The 20,630-nt window shown below is 45.4% G+C and overlaps 1 protein-coding gene and 1 long non-coding RNA gene across 2 annotated transcripts in view; both read left to right on the forward strand.

Moving 5' to 3' along the window:
- The window catches only part of Chd7 (chromodomain helicase DNA binding protein 7), a 185,092-nt gene extending 172,576 nt beyond the window's left edge, over positions 1-12,516 (forward strand). Inside the window, exons 32-38 of the mRNA XM_051160028.1 lie at positions 509-666; positions 2,106-2,336; positions 2,725-3,168; positions 7,044-7,265; positions 8,672-8,812; positions 8,964-9,068; positions 10,428-12,516. Of these exons, the coding sequence (XP_051015985.1) occupies positions 509-666; positions 2,106-2,336; positions 2,725-3,168; positions 7,044-7,265; positions 8,672-8,812; positions 8,964-9,068; positions 10,428-11,351 (2,225 nt within the window). The 3' untranslated portion in view covers positions 11,352-12,516. The remainder of the gene's footprint in view (positions 1-508; positions 667-2,105; positions 2,337-2,724; positions 3,169-7,043; positions 7,266-8,671; positions 8,813-8,963; positions 9,069-10,427) is intronic.
- A 2,972-nt stretch (positions 12,517-15,488) lies between these two features.
- On the forward strand, positions 15,489-15,875 carry LOC127206757 (uncharacterized). Its single transcript, XR_007832858.1, has 3 exons — positions 15,489-15,538; positions 15,603-15,666; positions 15,699-15,875. It is a non-coding gene; the product is annotated as an uncharacterized LOC127206757 (long non-coding RNA).
- The last annotated feature ends 4,755 nt before the right edge of the window (positions 15,876-20,630 follow it).

Consider the following 20,630-nt stretch of genomic DNA (forward strand, 5'->3'; position numbering starts at 1 on the left):
GATGATTGATCAATAGCACATTTTCCTTGTTACAGATTGTGCTAACCAACACAAAGTAGAAACGGCACCACATCGGACCTTGTCCTGTATCATAGACAGAAGCTCTTGGGTCAGAAACACAGCTAGCCTTCAGCACCTATAAGATTTACATAGTGTAGTGGCATGTGCTTCCTACTTTAGCACCCAGGAGTAGACAAACAGAGGGATCACAGGTTCAAGCCCAGCCTTAATGGTATAATGAGTCCGAGAACTTCTTGGGCTACATAAGACCCTGTCTCTGTGACCACAAAGAATTTATCAACAAGATAGAAGCACCATCTACATTAGTGGGCTATTGTAAGCTTTAGGCAACACAAGCATGAAAAAGACCCCGTGTCTTTGTAGGTGTATAGTGGGCAGTCGATAGAGTAGAGCTGGGTGGTACTCCTGTTTGGGTCGCCGTCCTTTCTCAGCTTGGGCTTCCGTGTATTCTGGCTGTGAGTGCTGCACGTGACTCATCTCTCAGCAGGAGCTGTCTCTAGAGGGAAGAATTTTGATGAAGAAAGCAACGCTTCTATGAGCACGGCTAGGGATGAGACTCGAGATGGCTTCTACATGGAGGATGGAGACCCCTCGGTGGCTCAGCTCCTGCACGAAAGGACATTCGCCTTCTCCTTTTGGCCCAAGGTTGGCAGGATTTTGTTGCTATGATTGCTTTGTTGACCAAACCAAAGAGCAGGAAGAAAAATCTTTGTAGCTTGATTTTTTTTTTTTTTCAAGTAATTTGAAGTAAGCATTGTTGGAGCATGTGAAGAGTGGAGAATTTTCCTTTATTTCAGAAGAACGGCCGGGAAGAGCCCAGATGAAGAAACACTAAGAATACTTCTGTGATGAGATTTTTTAAAAAGATTGTGTAGTAGATAGAATAAACAGAGCCACTGATCCTCTTTGGTGCTTAGGGTGCTTCAGTCTGTCTGTCGTGTTGTCTCATAGAAGCTATGGGTTTTCAATAGATTTGACGAAATGGCAAGTGTGGAACTTTGAACCATGGTAACTTTTAAAAGACTAAGTAAAGCTTTTAGATTTGAAATGATGTATTTGAAAACCCACTGTGTTCTCAAGTCCAGAGGAGGGTGGTGTGGACCCTTTTGTCTCCATTCATCGTGAGGTCATCCCAGGTGTAGCTATCTGTAACTCAAGGCAAAGGAAAGTTGCTCTTCGGTTAGGGAGCATAAATCTTTAAAGTGTTCTCTGTGCCACTTAGGTCTGTGTCTCTCAAGGCAGGGAGGAGTCATCCTAAGCTCCAGGACAGGGCCATGTAGGCTAAAGCAACACCCCACATTGGCACACTTGAGGTGACTCATCCCAGGCTACTCTTCATGGTGTTAATGTAGCTACCGAAAAGGTGACATTCTTGTCTGAAGGGTGTGCTGTCAAAGAGATTTTTTTTTTTCTGTTCTCTGTGTCCCCTTGGTTCCTGGCTTTACTAATTCCCCACATTGAGTCTAGAGAGGAGTGTCTCAGCTAGGTCAAAGGGCTGGAGTCAGAGGCACTATTAGTCTGTGGAAACTTTGTCTGCAGAGCTGTAATTAGAAAATTCTAATGTGCACGCTTCAATGAAATTTGGTGCGATAATAGGTGGGGAGCACAGACTGACATCCATTAGGTGTTCCTAGGTTGCTGCCCACTTCATAACACTGAGCTTTATTAATAGTGACGCTAATGATGTCCCCGTTCCCGGGCCACACTGCACTCTGGCCTGTGGATCTGAAGGGCCAGACCCTGACATGCTAAGTGCAGGGGCTCCATTGAACCCACGGTGTTCTTGGAGCCTGACTGAGTTAGTTTTTACAGTCTGCAGTTGTTCTGAAGGTATTGTTTACTTGCTGTGCTCCTTGTTTCATGCCATTCAGTGTGCATAGTTGACAGTAGTACTTTTTCTTATTAGAGCATCTAGAACATTCCATCAGAACCAAACCATTTTGATGGATCTTGTCGGTTTACTTCTTGCCCAAATAGTTGGCTTTACACGTTTCATGTTCTTCAGCATCCCAGTGGACGTGTTTATCCAGTAATTTAAAATAGGTCTTTGCTACAGATTTCCTGTGACTCTTCCCCCCGTTTAGGACCGTGTAATGATAAACCGATTAGACAACATCTGTGAAGCTGTCCTGAAAGGCAAATGGCCAGTAAATCGGCGCCAGATGTTTGATTTCCAGGGCCTCGTCGTCCCTGGTTACACACCCTCCACCGTGGACAGTCCCCTGCAGAAGAGGAGCTTTGCGGAGCTCTCCATGGTCAGCCAGGCCAGTGTCAGCGGCAGCGAGGATATCACGACTTCTCCTCAGTTGTCCAAGGTGAGCCACCGTAGTCTGCCTTTGTGGTTGAAAGGAAATTTCTGGGGATTTTAACTGATTTGGGAGCCTGTGCTCACTAGTCTGACTGTTTGACTGTGTTGCCCATATTGGCCTCAAATCGTGGACTCAGACAGGCATCCTGCCCCCAGCCTCTTACAGAGCTGGTACCACAGGCTCACATCGCTACAACCAGCTGACTAGTCAGATTTCAGAAAAGATGATTGTTGTTTCCATAGCTGTGGCCACCAGAATAGAACGTTCAGTTCTTTGGTGGTCTCGTTTTTGTTGTTGTTGTTTGTTTGTTTGATTGCTTTTTCCTAACTCCAGCCCCCAGAGCAGATAAAGGTTTGGCCCATTGCAACTCTGTTCTCTTGGGACTTTTCAATAGGATGATGCCCTCAACCTGACTGTCCCTCGCCAACGGCGGCGGCGAAGGAGGAAAGTTGAAATAGAGGCTGAAAGAGCTGCCAAGAGGCGAAATCTCATGGAGATGGTTGCCCAGCTTCGCGAGTCTCAGGTGGTCTCGGAAAATGGACAAGAAAAAGTTGTGGACTTATCAAAGGCCTCAAGAGAGGCAACAAGTTCTACCTCAAATTTTTCATCTCTTACTTCAAAGTTTATCTTGCCTAGTGTTTCGACACCAGTGTCTGACGCCTTTAAGACTCAAATGGAACTGCTCCAAGCAGGCCTTTCTCGCACACCTACAAGGCACCTGCTCAACGGCTCCCTGGTGGATGGAGAGCCCCCCATGAAGAGGAGGCGGGGCAGGAGGAAAAACGTGGAGGGCCTCGACCTACTCTTCATGAGCCACAAACGGACGCCCTTAAGTGCAGTAAGTTGGGCATTTACTCCCACTATGTGTGCCCCTATTGACAGCCAGCCCTGGGCTGCTGACCGCACTTCTCTCAGTGACATCACACTGAAGCTGGCTTCTTCCACCAGAGAAACAGAATTACAATGAACAGAGCCATGGTTCTGAGCCAGGGAACTGTGTTGATCGCTGGTACAGATCACTCAGCCTGAGCCAAGGGCAGCATGAGGATTTAGTCTTCCCAAGGTTCTAACATATCGATTACTCCAGAAAGAATAGCACAGGGCAGAAACATGTTTTTCTGAACATATAGTTGTTATCTCTGAATTCTTGCAGAAATGGTTCTACTCTCAGAAATACTGATGTTAGGGGCTGGTATCGGCTAGGCTAATATAAATGCTTCATGTCATGTCTCTGATTTGTACTCATATACCTAACTAGTGGCTTGGGATGCCCTCCCACCAGTAACTAGTTGTCTTAGAAATCTGAGTCTTGCTAGTTGGAAGTCCATGGAATTTTAATTAGAAGGAAATAAAGTGTAGTATAATAAATTCCCTTTGCCAAACTTCCTCAACCATATCACCCCAAAAAGGGAACCTCTGACTCTGATGGCAAGGATTTCACCCTGAAGATCTCTGACATGTGCTCCAGGAAGGGTTGGGGACTTCATATCCTGAGCTATTGATTCTGAAGCTCCAATCAATAGAGCCACATTGCACTGGGTCACTGTGAACCTCTCAATGGGCAATGGGGCTGTTTTGAAAAAAAACAACAACAACAACAAAAAAAAAAACCTATGGTCTTAAATGAAAGGACCATGGCTGTTCTTCGGGCCTAGCTGTTCTAGTATTTGCATGCATACTCCTCTGTCATAAGACAGGATCTCACTGCAGCCCAGGCTGGCCTGCAGCTTAGAGACATCGCCTGCTTCTGCTGCCCTGAGCACTGGGATTAGAGGCATGCGCCACAGTGCCCGGAACCAGTTACTTGAGGCTAGAGAGAGGCTTAATCATTTAAAAGGAGGAAAAAGCATACTTGGGAAATGGGAAAACAGCAGTAATGGAAATTGTTAGCCCCATAGTGGGTTATAAAGAGACATGTCCATACAGGTTAAGAGTTAACATTAATGTTAGCGTAAATCTAAGAGAACTCTTTTTTTGTTGTTTTGGTTTTTGGGCCCCCCCCCCCCCCCCCACCGAGACAGAGTTTTTCTGTGTAGCCCTGGCTGTCCTGGAGCCAGCCAGGCTGTAGACCAGGCTGGCCTTGAACTGAGAGATCTACCTGCCTCTGCTTCCCCAGTGCTGGGATTAAACGCGTGCGCCACCACCCATCAGGAACTCTTTTTTTTTTTTTTTAATATTTTTTTTTCATATGCATTTATATTATTACACATATATACAATAAACTACCTATAGCAAGAAGGACCATGACACAATCAGGAATTATATAAATGTTACATTCTTAGTGTTTTGGCTTTTTGTATTGGCAGCCTTGAGGAAAACATCTTTCCTATCTTGGTGAGTCTAAAATTCTGAATGTAAATCAGTATCTATCCTATCATCATCATCAACTTAAAACATCTATCTAGACCTAAAAACATCTTAACTCCTAAACAACTAAACTTAACTGTAAAACGAAACTTTCTAGTCTTCAACCCCATCAGAGACCTGAAAAGGAATAAAATTGATTACCTGAGTATGCCAGGAGTGCAGGTTAGTAGCTTTCCAAATGAGAAGATGACAGAGACAGTTTGCTACCTGAATAGTTACCCAAAACTCTCTGTAATATTGGAGCATCTTCTTCAGCCTTCTGGCCCAATATATCTGACAGACACATTTGTGAGGCAGGAGCTAACTGTCTTGGCAGAATTTGGCTGTAGACTCTGCCTGCGTGCAAGCTTGCCCTTTTTTAGGAAGAACTCTTAATAGATGTTAGGAAATGTATTTTTAAGGACTGTTTTCTTTTAACTGTCAGATTCTGTAAATTGGAGATTCCCTCAGTTATTGAGGCTGGCTTGTTGTATATGAACAAGAGATGAGGAAAATGTGGAGTTGGCATAGGTGTGAGGACCAGCAAAGTAAAGTATGCTGCTCACAGTTTCCTGTCCACATTGCAGCTCCCACTGCTGTCACAAAGGACCAGGGTGCATCCAATGGCGTCACCAGTGCTGACTGGTTTCTGTGCCAGGCATTGGGATTTGAAGAGTAAAGTCCTGATGAAACAGGATGGGTGTAGAAAAGTCAGTGTTGGGGTGAGATGACAGAAAGTATAATTTTGCGTATTCTCCAAGTAAAACATTCAAAGTGTTCCAAATTCTGAGACTTTTGAACACCAACAGAATACAGTAGCTAACATCCCACAACTGACTTCGCATGAAGGGCCACGGTTAAAACATAGCTGCAGAGCAGGCAGAATGAGAATGACTCAGTGGGGAAAGGCACTTACCACCCAAGTCTGGTGACTTCATTTTGACCCGAGAATAGAAGTGCATAAAAGTGGAAGAAGAGAAGCAGCTCCTCAAAGCTGTTCTTTGACCTCCACATATAGCATGATACTTACATGCACACATTTGCGCACACATATACACATCAATCACACGTGCATACTTACAGTCAATGAAAAAAATTAAAAACACAGTTGCATTGAAAATATTGCATCAAGCCAAGCAGTGGTGGCACACAGTTTTGGTCCCAGCACTTGGGAGGCAGAGGCAGGTAGATCTCTGAGTTTGAGGCCAGCCTTGGTCTACAGAGCGAGTTCCAGGACAGCCAGGGCTACACAGGAAACCCTTGTCTTGAAAAACAAACAAATCCATAAAATCTGCTTCAGGTTATGTGGTTAAGATATACATAATCATAAAATGAATTCCTGTTTAGACCTGAATGCCAGCCTCAGGATGGCTGACATCCTGGTCTTAGGTGTTTTGGTGACGTGTCACTTCAGTGATGTGTCATAGCTATGTGTGTGTGCTGGGACCAAGGCAACGCTCCCAAGGAAGGCTTGGAGGGGAAGGAAGGAAGTTGGGGAACCTGTAAGGAAATTTCCCCAAAGGTAGTTAGTTATCTTGTTGGAGCAGAAGTACTGGGGCAAGAGAGCACCTCTCACGTCTTCGCTGGGGAGTTTGAGGAGGAAGTCACGAAGATATGAAATGGTTATAAAGTAGGATGCAGGTTGTGGAAAGCCTAGAATGCCAAGTTGAAGAACGAGGGGGCGTCCTGAATACATCGGGGGACCGGTTACTGAAGTAGCCTAACTAGGGGACTGGCTTGATGGCTGCTTTTGAACCAGGCAGAGATACTTAAAAGCACACAGTATGGTGGAGCACATGGAGGTCAGACTGAAGAGTCTTGGAACCTAGAATGAGGGAAAGTGTAATAATACAGGAGAGAAGGGAAGCCCTGGGGATGGAGAAGTGGATGTCTAAATGTTGCAAGGACAGCATTTAAGGACCAATGGCAGGATGAGGGTGGGTTGTTAATTTCCGATGTCTCTACATCTGCCTAACATGAATTAGTGCTCTCCCAACAAAATCACACTCCTTAGAGTGCCCATAAGTCAGTTATAAACTGGTGCTTGTTGGAGCAGTGCCCAAGGATCCTGGTGAGGCCACTTTTCACACACCTCTGGCTCACACTGCCACATAGCTGATTGGTGTAGTCCTAGTGGCTTGCTTGGCCCTTTGGACTTTGGGGTTCCTACAGAAGAGTAGGTTCCTACCTTGTGAGAGACCTAAGTGGCATCTTCTATTTTGAAAGCCATCCTAAAAGGGACACTGTTTCAGATAGCTTCTCCCTTTCTGATGAAAGATCCTTTGGGCTAGCAGGGTACTTTCCTGGAGTGGAGCACCCTCCGGATGCCATCACGTGACAATTCATATCACTGTCCACTGTCTGCAGGAGGATGCTGAGGTGACCAAAGCTTTTGAAGAGGATATAGAGACCCCACCAAGAAGAAACATTCCTTCTCCTGGACAGCTGGAGCCTGACACACGGATCCCTGTCATAAACCTTGAAGATGGGACAAGGCTGGTGGGAGAGGACGCACCTAAAAACAAGGACTTGGTTGACTGGCTGAAGCTGCACCCGACTTACACTGTTGACATGCCCAGTTACGTACCAGTAAGTACTGCAGAGTCGGGCTGTGAAGCCTCGCTGGGCCTGCCTACCTGCTTCTCATCTGAGGGAATTGTTTTGTTGGGTTTGGTTTTGGTTTTTTAGAGACAGGGTTTCTCTGTGTAGCCTTGGCTGTCCTGGACTTGCTTTGTAGACCAGGCTGGCCTCGAACTCACAGCGATCCACCTGCCTCTGCCTCCCAAATGCTGGGATTCAAGGTGTGCGCTACCACGCCCAGCTCTGAGGGAATTCTTAACAGCTCCCTGCAGCCCCTGTCTGTGGCTCAGGTGTCTCTAGGTTCACACATGTTCCAGGTTTCTGCTGCAACTTCTACGTTAGAGGAACCAGTTACAGTCTGTCCTACTGAAGGACACCCGCCCAGTTATTTGTAGATGTTTGTTACTCGCTGTCTAACTTTCTCAGCATGCTTTTCTCACTTGCTCCAGCTTCCAGATGTCTAGGCTTTGGTGTGACAATCTTGAGTGCATTTCCTTGGGCTTCAGAGAGTTCTTTTAAGCACTTAAGCCTTGTGTTTTATGCTAGACGTCGCGCACTGTCTCCATGTGCTGTGTCTTATAGAGCACTCTCTAGCTGGCAACACACATCTCTTACATCCTATGCTTTTGTGATTGATATTTTTTTAAACATTTTATGCTTTTTCACTGGGTTCAAGCTAGCTCCTCTCTTGCTACTAAGAGCTAACCCCCAGCCTCTGCACTTAACAACACCTCAAAGACAAAAATCTCATGTAGTCATTTAGGGTATCATCTCTGCGTTCACTGACTAGAAATAAACAAAGGTCCTATATAAAGTTTCTCTCAAAATACTGTGAGTTGCATAAATATTTGAAGACACTCCCCCTCCTCTTTGTTCTTGGTGCTAGGAACTGAACCTGGGTGCTCAAAAAGGCTGTGCAAGTATTCTGCCACCAAGTCACACCTCCATCCCTTCACAAAGACTTGAAGAGAATGTCTCAGTTAAGTAGATTCTCAAAGACTGGAGAGTTGGCTCAGTGGGTAAGAGCACTTGTTGGCTCTTACAGAAGACCAGAGTTCAGTTCCCAGCACCCCTATGGTGACTCACAACCCTTTGTAACTCAAGTCCCAAGAGCGTATCAGGTCCTGCTCCTGACCTTTGAGGCACTGAGCACACATGTAGTGCACATACATACATATAAGCAGAACACTCATATGTAAAAATAAGTGAATCTTAAAAAGGTTTTAGGTAGATTCTCAGAGAGTTCCTCTTTGATGGACCAGTCAGTGTTGAGAGATCCTTTCTCTGAACAGCACAGTTTCTGCTAAGTAAAATAATTGTTAAAACAATACCTGAACCTGTTCCCCTGGGCATTTATTTGTAGGAGGGGCCAGTACTAAACACAGCCTCATGAAATGCATCCTTTTCTTTTGCAGAAGAATGCAGATGTGCTGTTTTCCTCGTTTCAGAAACCGAAACAGAAACGACATAGATGTCGAAATCCTAATAAATTGGATATAAACACTTTGACAGGAGAAGAAAGAGTTCCTGTTGTTAATAAGCGAAACGGGAAGAAGGTAAATGCTGGGGAAGGGCTGGTGAGGATGAGGAGTCACGTTTTTTCTCGAGCTTGTGTGTGTTCCTGTGCACCCCCAAAAGTGGGAGATGAGGGGAGTGGGGAGGGAAGCCCCTGTGGCGTTCAGATGCTCACCTGGTGCATCTTCCCAGATGGGTGGAGCCATGGCCCCTCCAATGAAGGACCTGCCCAGGTGGCTGGAGGAGAACCCTGAGTTTGCAGTCGCTCCAGATTGGACCGATATAGTCAAGCAGTCTGTGAGTATACGATCCACATAACACGGTGCCTGAGTATTCGCTATCCTGTTGGCTAGTGGCTGTCCACTCGTAGCTTAGTCTCAGCTTAAAAGAATTGCTATAATGCACCCTTTCCATACATCATTCCATACATAACCGGTGTGTCATATTTTACACACATCACTAATTGGAAGTGAACCGATTTGTCAGCTGTGATTTAAAAATACTATGCAGACACCCACTCGCAGCCCTGGAGGTGGACCTGCTCCACTTGAGCGCTGATTCCCAGTTTTAAAATAGACACAGCAATTTTGCATAAAATTTTATCGCTATTAGTTTCTTTGTGTTTGTTGGGTTTGTTTGCTTAAATAATACAACAAAATGGACTCTTGGCATAGAGTTCTAGCCATTGTGTTGTAACCCAGCTTTATGAACTGGTACCTACCTAATCTCCTATCTGAGGTCCTTACATAACTGACTCCACCTCTGTCTCCCTGACTACGGCTGCCCTATCTATCCTCCGTGCCCTAGCCTTGTGGCACTGCATAAAATGGAAGTGGGAGCTGTGTAACCTGAGACTGGCCTTCACTGAGCATTTTCTGGACACCCAGCGTGGAGGATGGGTCAAGGGGCTGTTCCTTTTTGCTGCCCAGCATGCTGTTACATGCTCGGCCACTCCTGTTGTTCCTTCACCCATGCCCCTGGGGTTTTCTACATTTGTGAAGTTATTAATAAAACTCCTGTAAACATTTACATGCAGGTTTGGTGTAACTTCTCATTTTTCTGAGGCACATATTAACATGTTCAGTCTTAACTTACTCAATTTTCCCCCATTGTTACAATATATTTTTTTTCTTCTTACCTATATTTGAACTATCCAGAAGGTCCAGTGTATGGTAGTTCTTTTAGTCTGTGCCACTCTTTTGTGATAGTATTTTGTCATTTTCTCTTCCATACAAAACCTTTTAAAATTGACAGATACCTGTTTGGCAGTTAGTTGACAAATGCAAAGTTATTTGTACCCGGTGCTTGTGATGCACACATGCCTATCCCGTCCTGATTACCCTAGTCACTCAGCCACTGTCTGGTGTGTTGATACTTAAAGTTAATTATGGATGCAGCTACCATCCAGCGGTGGAGTAGCCTTGAACAGTTTTTGGTTTTGGTTTTGTTTTCTCTGCAACTGAGCACAATTCAGCAAGGGAACGTAGTAGTGAAAAACAGAACCTGTAAGTTCCCAAGTTCTCACATTAAGCATTTAGAATGGAAAGAGTTGCTCCCACATTTAGAATGTTGGTTTGGGCTGGAAAAGGCTCCCGTTGACGGTGGGCACTCTTCCCCGGCCTTTACAGCTGTTGTCTGCCTTTCCCTGTCTGCCAGGGTTTTGTTCCCGAGTCAATGTTTGACCGTCTTCTCACTGGCCCTGTGGTGCGTGGAGAAGGAGCCAGCAGGAGAGGACGGAGGCCCAAGAGCGAGATCGCCAGAGCAGCCGCTGCGGCTGCTGCTGTTGCCTCCACTTCAGGGATCAACCCTCTGTTGGTGAACAGCCTGTTTGCCGGGATGGACCTGACAAGCCTTCAGAATCTCCAGAACCTCCAGTCCCTCCAGCTGGCAGGGCTCATGGGTTTCCCTCCAGGCCTGGCCACAGCTGCCACCGCCGGAGGCGATGCGAAGAACCCTGCTGCCGTGCTGCCCCTGATGCTGCCGGGAATGGCGGGCCTGCCCAACGTCTTCGGCCTGGGCGGGCTGCTGAACAACCCTCTCTCAGCTGCTACTGGAAACACCACTACTGCTTCGAGTCAAGGAGAGCCGGAGGATGGCGCTTCCAAAGCGGAAGAGAAAGGAAACGAAAACGAGGATGAGAACCGAGACTCTGAGAAAAGCACAGACGCCGCCGTTTCGGCTGCTGCTGACTCTGCAAACGGATCTGTTGGTGCTGCTACTGCCCCGGCTGCGTTGCCCTCCAACCCGCTGGCCTTCAACCCTTTCCTCCTGTCCACCATGGCCCCTGGCCTCTTCTACCCATCCATGTTTCTACCTCCAGGACTGGGGGGATTGACACTGCCCGGCTTCCCAGCGCTGGCGGGACTCCAGAACGCCGTGGGCGCCAGTGAAGAAAAGGCTGCTGACAAGGCCGAGGGAGGCCCCTGTAAAGATGGAGAGGCTCTGGACGGCAGCGATGCCGAGGAGAACCTGGACAAGACTGTAGAGTCCTCCATTTTGGAAGACGAGGTTGCACAGGGTGAAGAGCTGGACTCCCTCGAGGGCGGGGATGAGATAGAAAACAACGGAAATGACGAGTAACAGCCCATTTCCGCTGAAAAGTGTTGAAAACTGTTGACAGGTGGTAGTCCTACTGTTTACACTCACAGTTAATGTTCATACCTAGTTTTATAAGCTGTTCTGTAACATAGTGTAGGAAAAAAAAAAAGGAAAAAAGGAAAAAAAGTCCAAGTCATGTTATGCAGGTGTGTCCGAAGGTATCTTGGTCATTAAGTATTGTGCAGTGCATTATTTATTATCCCTAGGACAGATGAAATTTGAGAGGTGATCATGTCTTTTTAAGGAAACTTACATAATGCTCTGCTTTTTTCTTTGGGTACCGCTGGTATTATAATAAAGAGCAATTTGTAATAGAGTGGCACTAGTGGAAGGAAGTGCTGCTCAAAGGAAGTATGAAGTTATATATTTAATTTTTTTAATTTTAATTTTTTTGCTGTGAAGGTCAAGATGAAATTTACCATACATATCATAACGTGTTCATTCGTTTCCCTTTCTGACTGTTTGGGGGTTCCCACATTGCGCATACACACACATCCATACACTCTGACAATCTCCACGTTAGTGTGAACGCCTCTATCTTGAGGTGCAGCAATAAGAAGGCAGCTGTTGAATGTGAAGGCTCCCTTGGAAAATTAGCCTAGTGGGAGGGTTCTAGCCAGACAACTGCGGTTCCATTGGCTTGTGGTCTTGTGATGCACTGGTATAGACAAAATAAGTAGAAGACTAAATAAACGAGTGAGAGAAGTGAGAATCAGGTACCTTTTTTTTTTTTTTTTTTTTTTTAAATTAAAGGACTTTGTTACTTTAGCCACAAAGCTAAAACAGCATTACCTCAGCTCTAAACTAGCCTTGAAGTTTACAGACAGGACTTTGTAAATGTTTTTCTTTGTTGTGATGTCCTTTTATTTTTTTCTCTGAAAACTGCTATCATGTAAGATAAATTGTAAATTTCTGCCAACTGTAGTAATGATGCTTTTAATAAAAGTGACCCATGATATGCAGAGGCGTAGTTATAGAATATAGTGTGTAGGGGGAACTGGTGTTCACTTTTTTTTTTTTTTTTCTGCAATAGATGCAAATACAGCATTCTGGCTTTCATACAGTTGCTTACTATACCTTCTTATGCTAGATTAGCTGTTTATAGCATACTCTAGCTATCTCCAAGGCTAGATGCAGAGGAGAACCTTAAATTAATTGCCTTCATGTAATTCCATGCCAGATATCTCAACACACACACACACACACACACACACACACACACACCCCTCTTATTGCTCCCCTGAAAGAGCATCTGAGAGTAGGAATCCTGAAAATGTGTGCAGCCTGTGATACTGTGGCACACAGTAGACAAAAGGGCAAAAGAAAAATGAGGCTTTAATAGGCATACTATCTAGGTCATTTATCCTTGGATAATAGGAGAAAAACACAATGTCGTAGTGTCAGCCAGGGACACAAAGGCTTTCTGGTGTCCTGCCGACCAGAGCTTGGTATCAGGAACCAGTGTGTGGGAAAACCCATGTGGAACTAAAGTGGACCCACTTAAGTGTGTGTGTGTGTGTGTGTGTGCGTGTGCGTGTGCGTGTGTGTGTGTGTCTGTGTGTGTGTCTGTGTGTGTGTGTGTGATGTGCGTGCAGGTATGCGTGCAGATTGACCCAGTCTCAAGAGCTACTAATTTGTTGAGTCCTTTATTTTTTTTTTAAATAAGGTTTAAATTATAAAACCTATTTTCTATGTCATCTGAGCAAACCCTATTTCCGTCCATCTGAAAAAAAAAAGTGATGTAGGTGGAACTGTGTGTGTCTCTGACCTTCCTGCGCCCCTTCACATGCCAGTGCAGACACGGGTTATCCTCTACTTGTACGAGTTATCCTCCGCATGTGATGGGACAGCCTAGCTAAAGTTCTTTTGGACAGTGAGGTTCCAGCTGACTTGTATCTCCCAAGATGAAAATGTGCCCATATGACTGGAAGAGGGATGACCAGAAGCTCCCAATTATGCCTAAATCCTGAAGGTTAAGCAGCCTGTGCTTGGTAAGCAAGTGCCTTGGAATGCCTTCTGAAACATGGAAATAAAAGTAGACCTGCACAAAACAGAGGGACCGTAAATATTTACCTGAAAGACTTTAGTAGGGAGAGCTGGTTTAATAAAATGCATTCTAAAAGGGTCTATTCCTAAAATTGTTTATTTATTGGGAAGTTTCTTGTTAGCTTCTGTAAACAGAGACAGGAGCATGACTCTTGTCCCCGTCAGCATCGAATGTTGAGAGTGATGGCCATCGTCAAAGCGGAGGTATCCATTGCTCGGAGGCAGTGAGAACTCTGAAACTAGAAGTCAGCACCCATTCTGTATTACTCAAATGTCCACATTGGAAAATACATATTTTTTTTTTCTTTCAATGGAATGAAGTCCTGATACAACATCCTGAATCTGTCTTTAAAATATCTGCAGTTCAGCCTAGCGTTTATTGTGGTATAAATGATGCACCGAGGTACCAGTGCTTTTACTGCCCTGCTGCGTGACTGGTGAGGAAAGCTGAGAACTCCCTGAACCGGAGCCCTTCTCAAAGTGCAGTGCATTGGGTTTCAAAAGAAAAGTGATCCAGGGTGGTCTAAAGCTTTGGATGTTACTATATTTTACATATGCCTCTTCATCATTGCGTACTCTAGTTGAGGCTGAGGCTGAGAAGCTTGTTTGTTTGAGGCAAGGTCTCTTTTATATGCAGCCCAGGCTGGCTGTGCACTCACTCTTTCTGCCTCAGCCTCCTGGGTGCTGGTGTCATAGGTTGGGGCCACTGCATAGGAAAGGACGCCTGTGAAATTGGATCCAGAAACTAAACTTCACTAAGCAAACTGGGGTACCACTTAGTGTGTTTAAATTTGAATTGGTGTTGCCTGACCAATATTTTCTACAGCATAAAGAAACCCAGTCTTTGAGAAGATTAATTTAACCCTGATATAGCCTGGTGCCGGAAGGAGCTTAGCCTTAACACTGTGCTAATGAAGTCGAGACTAATGAGTTAGCATTCACTGGTGTTGGAATTAGAGAAATGAAAACCGAAACAAGACCGATCCCCTGCTGTTGCGGTGCTTGGCTGCTAGAAGGGAAAAGACTGGTGGCTTTTAAGTTTTGGCAGAGCAAAGAAGGCTTATTAAATGAGGTGGTAGGTTGGTGAAGGTAAAAGGTCTCCAGAGGGCCCTGCTGAACTCACCTGAGCTATGAAGAACAGTAGGCAGACTTGGCTGCGGGATCTCCCAGTTTAAAGGCCTTAAGCTGGGACTGCTACGGAGCAGGAAAGAGTATACCGTGTCTGCCTGTACAGCACGAAGGCCTACAAGAGTCGGGAAGCAAGCGGGGGCCTGATCGTATAGGGTTCCATTCTAAGCACTAAAAGTCATTGGAAGGCCCCACCCAAGGAAATGAGATGTTTATGCCTTTAAAAGATAAATGTGGCAGTAGCATATAAAAAGGGGCTTGCAAGGAGAGTTAGGAATTCCAACTGGGAGATGGATCTGGCAGCCTGGGGTCTCAGGATCTCCGCAGTGGACTTCGGAAAAATTTCAGATGTAAAGCCTCCCGTTCAAGCAAACTGCCCAGTGAATACTTTCAATTAAGTCTTCAGAACAATTGCCACTTGAAGTATACCCAGAGGCAAAGCCCACAGATAAAGAATGTTCACCATGTTTTGTTTTTATTTTTATTTTTATCCCCCCACCCCCGCAACTCCCCTGGAGCTGGGGATCGAGGGCCTTGCACCACTGAGCTAAATCCCCAACCCCCTTTGCTTCGTTTCTTAATGCCACCATTAATGGTTTAAAAAAAAAAAAAAGATACTGGGAATTGAAATATTTAGAATTTTTTTTCACAGCACACTGAGAAGTATGCTCTTGAGTTATCTTTAGAATTCAAATCTTATGAGGGCAGAAGGAAGCAGAGAGTGTGGGCCTCTACAGAGGTGGTGCAGATACGGTGTGGGCCCTTACAGAGGTGGTGCAGATACGGTGTGGGCCCTTACAGAGGTGGTGCAGATGCGGTGTGGGCCTCTACAGAGGTGGAGCAGATGCGGTGTGGGCCCTTACAGAGGTGGTGCAGATGCGGTGTGGACCTCTACAGAGGTGGTGCAGATGCGGTGTGGGCCCTTACAGAGGTGGTGCAGATGCGGTGTGGGCCCTTACAGAGGTGGTGCAGATGCGGTGTGGGCCCTTACAGAGGTGGTGCAGATGCGGTGTGGGCCTCTACAGAGGTGGAGCAGATGCGGTGTGGGCGTCTACAGAGGTGGAGCAGATGCGGTGTGGGCCCTTACAGAGGTGGTGCAGATGCGGTGTGGGCCTCTACAGAGGTGGAGCAGATGCGGTGTGGGCCCTTACAGAGGTGGAGCAGATGCGGTGTGGGCCTCTACAGAGGTGGTGCAGATGCGGTGTGGGCCTCTACAGAGGTGGAGCAGATGCGGTGTGGGCCCTTACAGAGGTGGAGCAGATGCGGTGTGGGCCTCTACAGAGGTGGTGCAGATGCGGTGTGGGCCCTTACAGAGGTGGAGCAGATGCGGTGTGGGCCTCTACAGAGGTGGTGCAGATGCGGTGTGGGCCTCTACAGAGGTGGAGCAGATGCGGTGTGGGCCTCTACAGAGGTGGAGCAGATGCGGTGTAGGCCTCTACAGAGGTGGAGCCGATGCAGTATTGGCCTCTAGAGCTCAGTGGCCTTAAACTGGGAAGCAGAATACTGTCAGCGGCCCCTGACAAGCACTTGAGAGTCAGGAGGGCTCTCGTTTCATTCACTATGACTCTTAAATAAGTGGTTTTATGTATTTTCTTAGCTCAGGTAAGATTTGCCGGTTTTATAGAGATACTAAACTCAACTGAAAATTACTCTGGACTTTAGTCCGGCCTAGACTCCTTCAGTGTGACACATTCCTTACTCTACTTTTGAGTAGATGACTCCCCTAACTTGGGAATTTTCTGTGGTCATGGAACTGTTAGATTTTAGTGGGTAAAGGTAGGTAAAGCTCTCCTAAAAGGTCTCTTGGTCTAGCTTTGGGTCTTCCCACATAGAGCTGGATTTTAATTTGATCTCCTTAATCATGTTCTCACTGTGTGGTTTAAATGAAAACATAACAGGTCAGTGGCAATCGCAGATATTCTCACTTCTGACCTTTCTATTTTGAGTGCTTGGCTCCTCGGCGGGCTGAAGCTTCCATCACTGGAACAACGGAGGCAGCGTTCCATGTCTGTGCTCGCGAGCATGCCACGGAAGTGTCCAGGGCCTCCCCACAGCCTCGGCCTCTTTGTAAGCAGCCTTTCCCACGGCCTTCCTGGCCCAGAGAGAAGTCTATCACGGTGGATTTGGAGTTGTAGCAAAGCAACAGCTCAATAAGGTTTCTAGTGTGTAAAACGGAGGCACCTATTCAAAAAGTCATGTAGACTTCATTGGGGACTTTGACCGCCTCCACATTTAGATATGAAAGCTGAATTTCAAAATATCTGAAGACAGAAACCTCATAGGAGCCAACTGATGCTCTGGCTTCATATGCTTTGCAGCTCAAAACTGTCTCACTACCGTCCGTGTCCAAATTAAACTTCAGATTGGATGTGGCTCTGCATTTAATGGTTTGGGGTAGGCACATGCATCTGAGAATGGCGCACAACTCCTGTCCAACAGGTTTGGCCATGCCTCCCTGGGGAGGCAGGAAGGCCTGCTTTGTAGATTTCGTTTCTTTGGTTTGTTTCTATGTATTCATGAGCTAATCCACACCACACCCCAGCCAGGTAGGCTCAGGCTGCTGCTACTCCTCTTGTGCATTAGAGATGGGGTCATTTGCCCAAGACCAAGCATGACAGGAGTCAAATGTGAACTTCTCTCAGGATCAGTGGCTGTCTTGATTATAAGCTGCCATTAACATTAATTTAACCTGTGGTCTTAAAATACTAAAAGTTAAAATAGATTGAGTTATAAACTATAAACTCTTTTTATAAATTACTGATGGTACAATCTGAAGACCATAAAGGAGTTTCTAGAATGAATCATAGGTTCCTTACATGTCAAAACTTGAATAATGAAGGCTAACAAAGTCATATATGTGTGTGTATGTATACATGTGTGTCTGTGTTCAAGCAATTGCAAGTGTGCTTAATATTCCTGATGTTTATGATATAATCTATGCAACTAAGAGTCTAATTTTTTAAAATGTATTTGTGTATGTGCATGCCATAGTACATCCGGAGGTGGGAGGACAGCCTACAGGCATTGGTTCTCTTTGTTGACTTAGACTTTCTCCTGTTTATGTTGCTACGGTGCTTAAAGGGTCTAGCTAGCCCATGAGCTGGTGGGTTTTCCTGTTCCCACTTCCTGTCTCACCTGAGAAATATTGGGAGTACAGGTGCTGGCTATCTCATTGATTTTTTTTTTTTTTTACTTTGTGGTCTGAGGGTTGAGTTTTACTTAAGAAAAGGTTTGTAGCTGGGCGGTGGTGGCGCACGCCTTTAATCCCAGCACTTGGGAGGCAGAGGCAGACGGATCGCTGTGAGTTCGAGGCCAGCCTGGTCTACAAAGTGAGTCCAGGACAGTCAAGGCTACACAGAGAGACCCTGTCTCGAAAAACTAAAAAAAAGAAAAAAAAAAAAGAAAAAAGAAAAGGTTTGTTTGGCCTTCACTTTTGCACACACACACACACACACACACACACACACACACACACACACACACCTCTGCCCACACTCTTGAGGATTCCTGGACAGTTAATTATTGCCCTTTTATCTGTTGGTACAACAGCCCCAGTTTGGAGAAGCTGACTTGAGAAGCCGGGCGCATGGTTATGACAGAGAATTATCGCACCAGGATGCTATGTCTTCCTGTCTCCCATATGCACTTTTCTGGGCTGTTTTGTTCTCATTATGGTTTGCACATCTGTAGTTTCCTCTGTGGGGGTTGGAGACCTCCAAGATAACTCCATGGTCCTTTCCTTCTTGCTATGAGAGGTCTGAAAAATGGGGGAAGCTGTTGCCTCCTGCTGTGGCCTTGGTCAGCCCCAGTTTCTGCTCCTTCGTCTTTCTGAAGGGCTTCTATATTAGCTCACAGTAACCTAAGAGGTCCCATAAAACCATCCTTTAAATCGAATTTTGCCCTTCCCTCTCCAAAATCTAAAGATTTAGATAATTTTGTCCTCTTCCATATAGAGCTAGTGTGTTCTGAGTCACCAAATAGAGGGACACTGTGGTAACAGCTCAGTGACAAGGTGGTTGGCTTGGACTCTCTGCCCTTAGTCCCTCTTGAGTAAAGGTCTCTATAGACTGAAGGAATGAATGCCAAAGGAGGAAGAATATGATTAAAACTGAGGACAGTCTTTTACATTCCAATCAAAACGCTTGCGTAAGGGGTGTTTAGGTGTCAGTTTTCGCATTAAAATCTTGCTTAGGCCCTTGGGATGGTTCAGTGGGTAAAGACACTGCTAAACCTGGCAACCAGAGTTCAATCCCCCAGACCCAGATGGTAGAAGGAGAGAACCAACTCCTGAGAGTTACTCTCTGATCTCTGCACACGCCAACATACACATACATACTATATAAATGCAACGTATTTTTAAATATATATTTAAAGCTTTTTGTTAGGGATGATGATGATGATGATGACCCCCAAACATGAGTCATGGGAAGGAATAATCATTTGTGTTTATGTTGTATGTTCCTTCCTTGTTTTCCTTTCAGGTTTTGTTGTTTTGTTTTGTAAGAGACAGAGTTTCACCATGTACTCTCAATTCTCCTGCATCAGACTCTGAGTACTGGGACCACAGGTGTGTTCCACCATCCCTAACTTTATTTTCTAATGTGACTTACAACTGGCCAGATGAGTCAACAGTGGCTTTCCAAAGGGATTGAGAAAGCATGGTGTGGACTTCATGTATGAAGAAAATTGACCTTGGAGATCACTGCTTTCTCCTTACATTTGGAGCCTAAATGCACCCATAACTAAAGGCCCACCCCTGCCTCCCTTTCTCCTTCCCTTCTCCCCTGTGCTCAGTTGCCATGATGAGTGGTGTGGGGGAAAGCAATATCAGAAACACATTACCTGGAGGTTTCACAAAGCCATTTACAATTCTAGCTAACATTCTTGGCTAGCTTGGTACACCCAAATTGTAAAGGGGTAAGGACACATGGACATTATTAAGCCACATGACACTGGGCACATTAGAATGCTCACAAATGTGACACGTTTATCCACCAATGATGCCATGCCAGAAGCATCTCTCCCTGCAGTCAAGGAGTCACTGAAACCCACCAGAACTCGAAGGTCAGGCAGACACACTGTTTTAATAACTGATATAGATACAAATGACTCCAGCTCCTTGGTTGGCAGTCATAGCTAAATGTATTGAATTAGTAAGAAGTTTCTGAGCCCAGAGATCTGAGGAGAGACATGTGGCTTCATCATTTGTCCTGGCTTCCAGAAATTTGACCTCATCTGGCTTGTTTTAAGGTGAGCCCATATAGGCTCCTAAGTTATTGGGATTAAGACAAAGCAACCACCACCAAAGTTAAAAGTGACACACACATTAATCTACCTGGCCTTAGCATGATCACATGCTACACTAAAGTGTCAGCTATGGCCCAAGAATGTGGCTATAGCACCACTGGCCAATTCTAGAAAGTGGAACACTTGTTTGGTGAATTAAATGCATCTTTTTACATTTCTGGTTTTACTTTGGGCATTCATATATTAGCACTCTTTAAGAATAAATATTACAAAGGTTTTTTTTTCTGCATTTAGTAAGGATATTTTTTCTGAAAAAATAGTATCGTGCCAGGCAAGATTATAAGCTGCACACTTAGCCTTTTGAGGTGATTGATTGACACAAATTTAATGTGCAACTGGAGAGTGTGTTGGGAAGTAGGGGTTGAGGGAAAAGGATGTAGCTTAGTCACATAGCTGCAGGTTGTCACTGAGATGGTTAACTACATATCCCTTGTCTGCTTGCCAGTAGATAACGCTTGGAAAGGATCTGTGCATGTACTGTCTCAGCTGATAGTTGCAGCTTTGAAATAGGCAAGATACTCATTATGTTCAACCCTTGAAAAAAAAAAGTAACGTTCAGTCTCTCAAGGTTAGCAGTGGGCTTGGTTGGACCTCACAGGCTGGTCCTAAAACCCTAAGCCACATACATTATCTTTCTACTACAACCAATGCCTCCTACTACACTGTGGAACAGGAACTTGGCCCATCACAGCGCTCTCTTTCTCATTTGTTCGCTGGGGAAAAGCAATTAAGTTATGCTCGAGTCTCCCCTGTTATAAGATGTGGAGTAGAAATAGGACT

Source organism: Acomys russatus, chromosome 2 (genome assembly GCF_903995435.1).
Source record: "Acomys russatus chromosome 2, mAcoRus1.1, whole genome shotgun sequence".
Classification (NCBI taxonomy): Eukaryota; Metazoa; Chordata; class Mammalia; order Rodentia; family Muridae; genus Acomys; species Acomys russatus.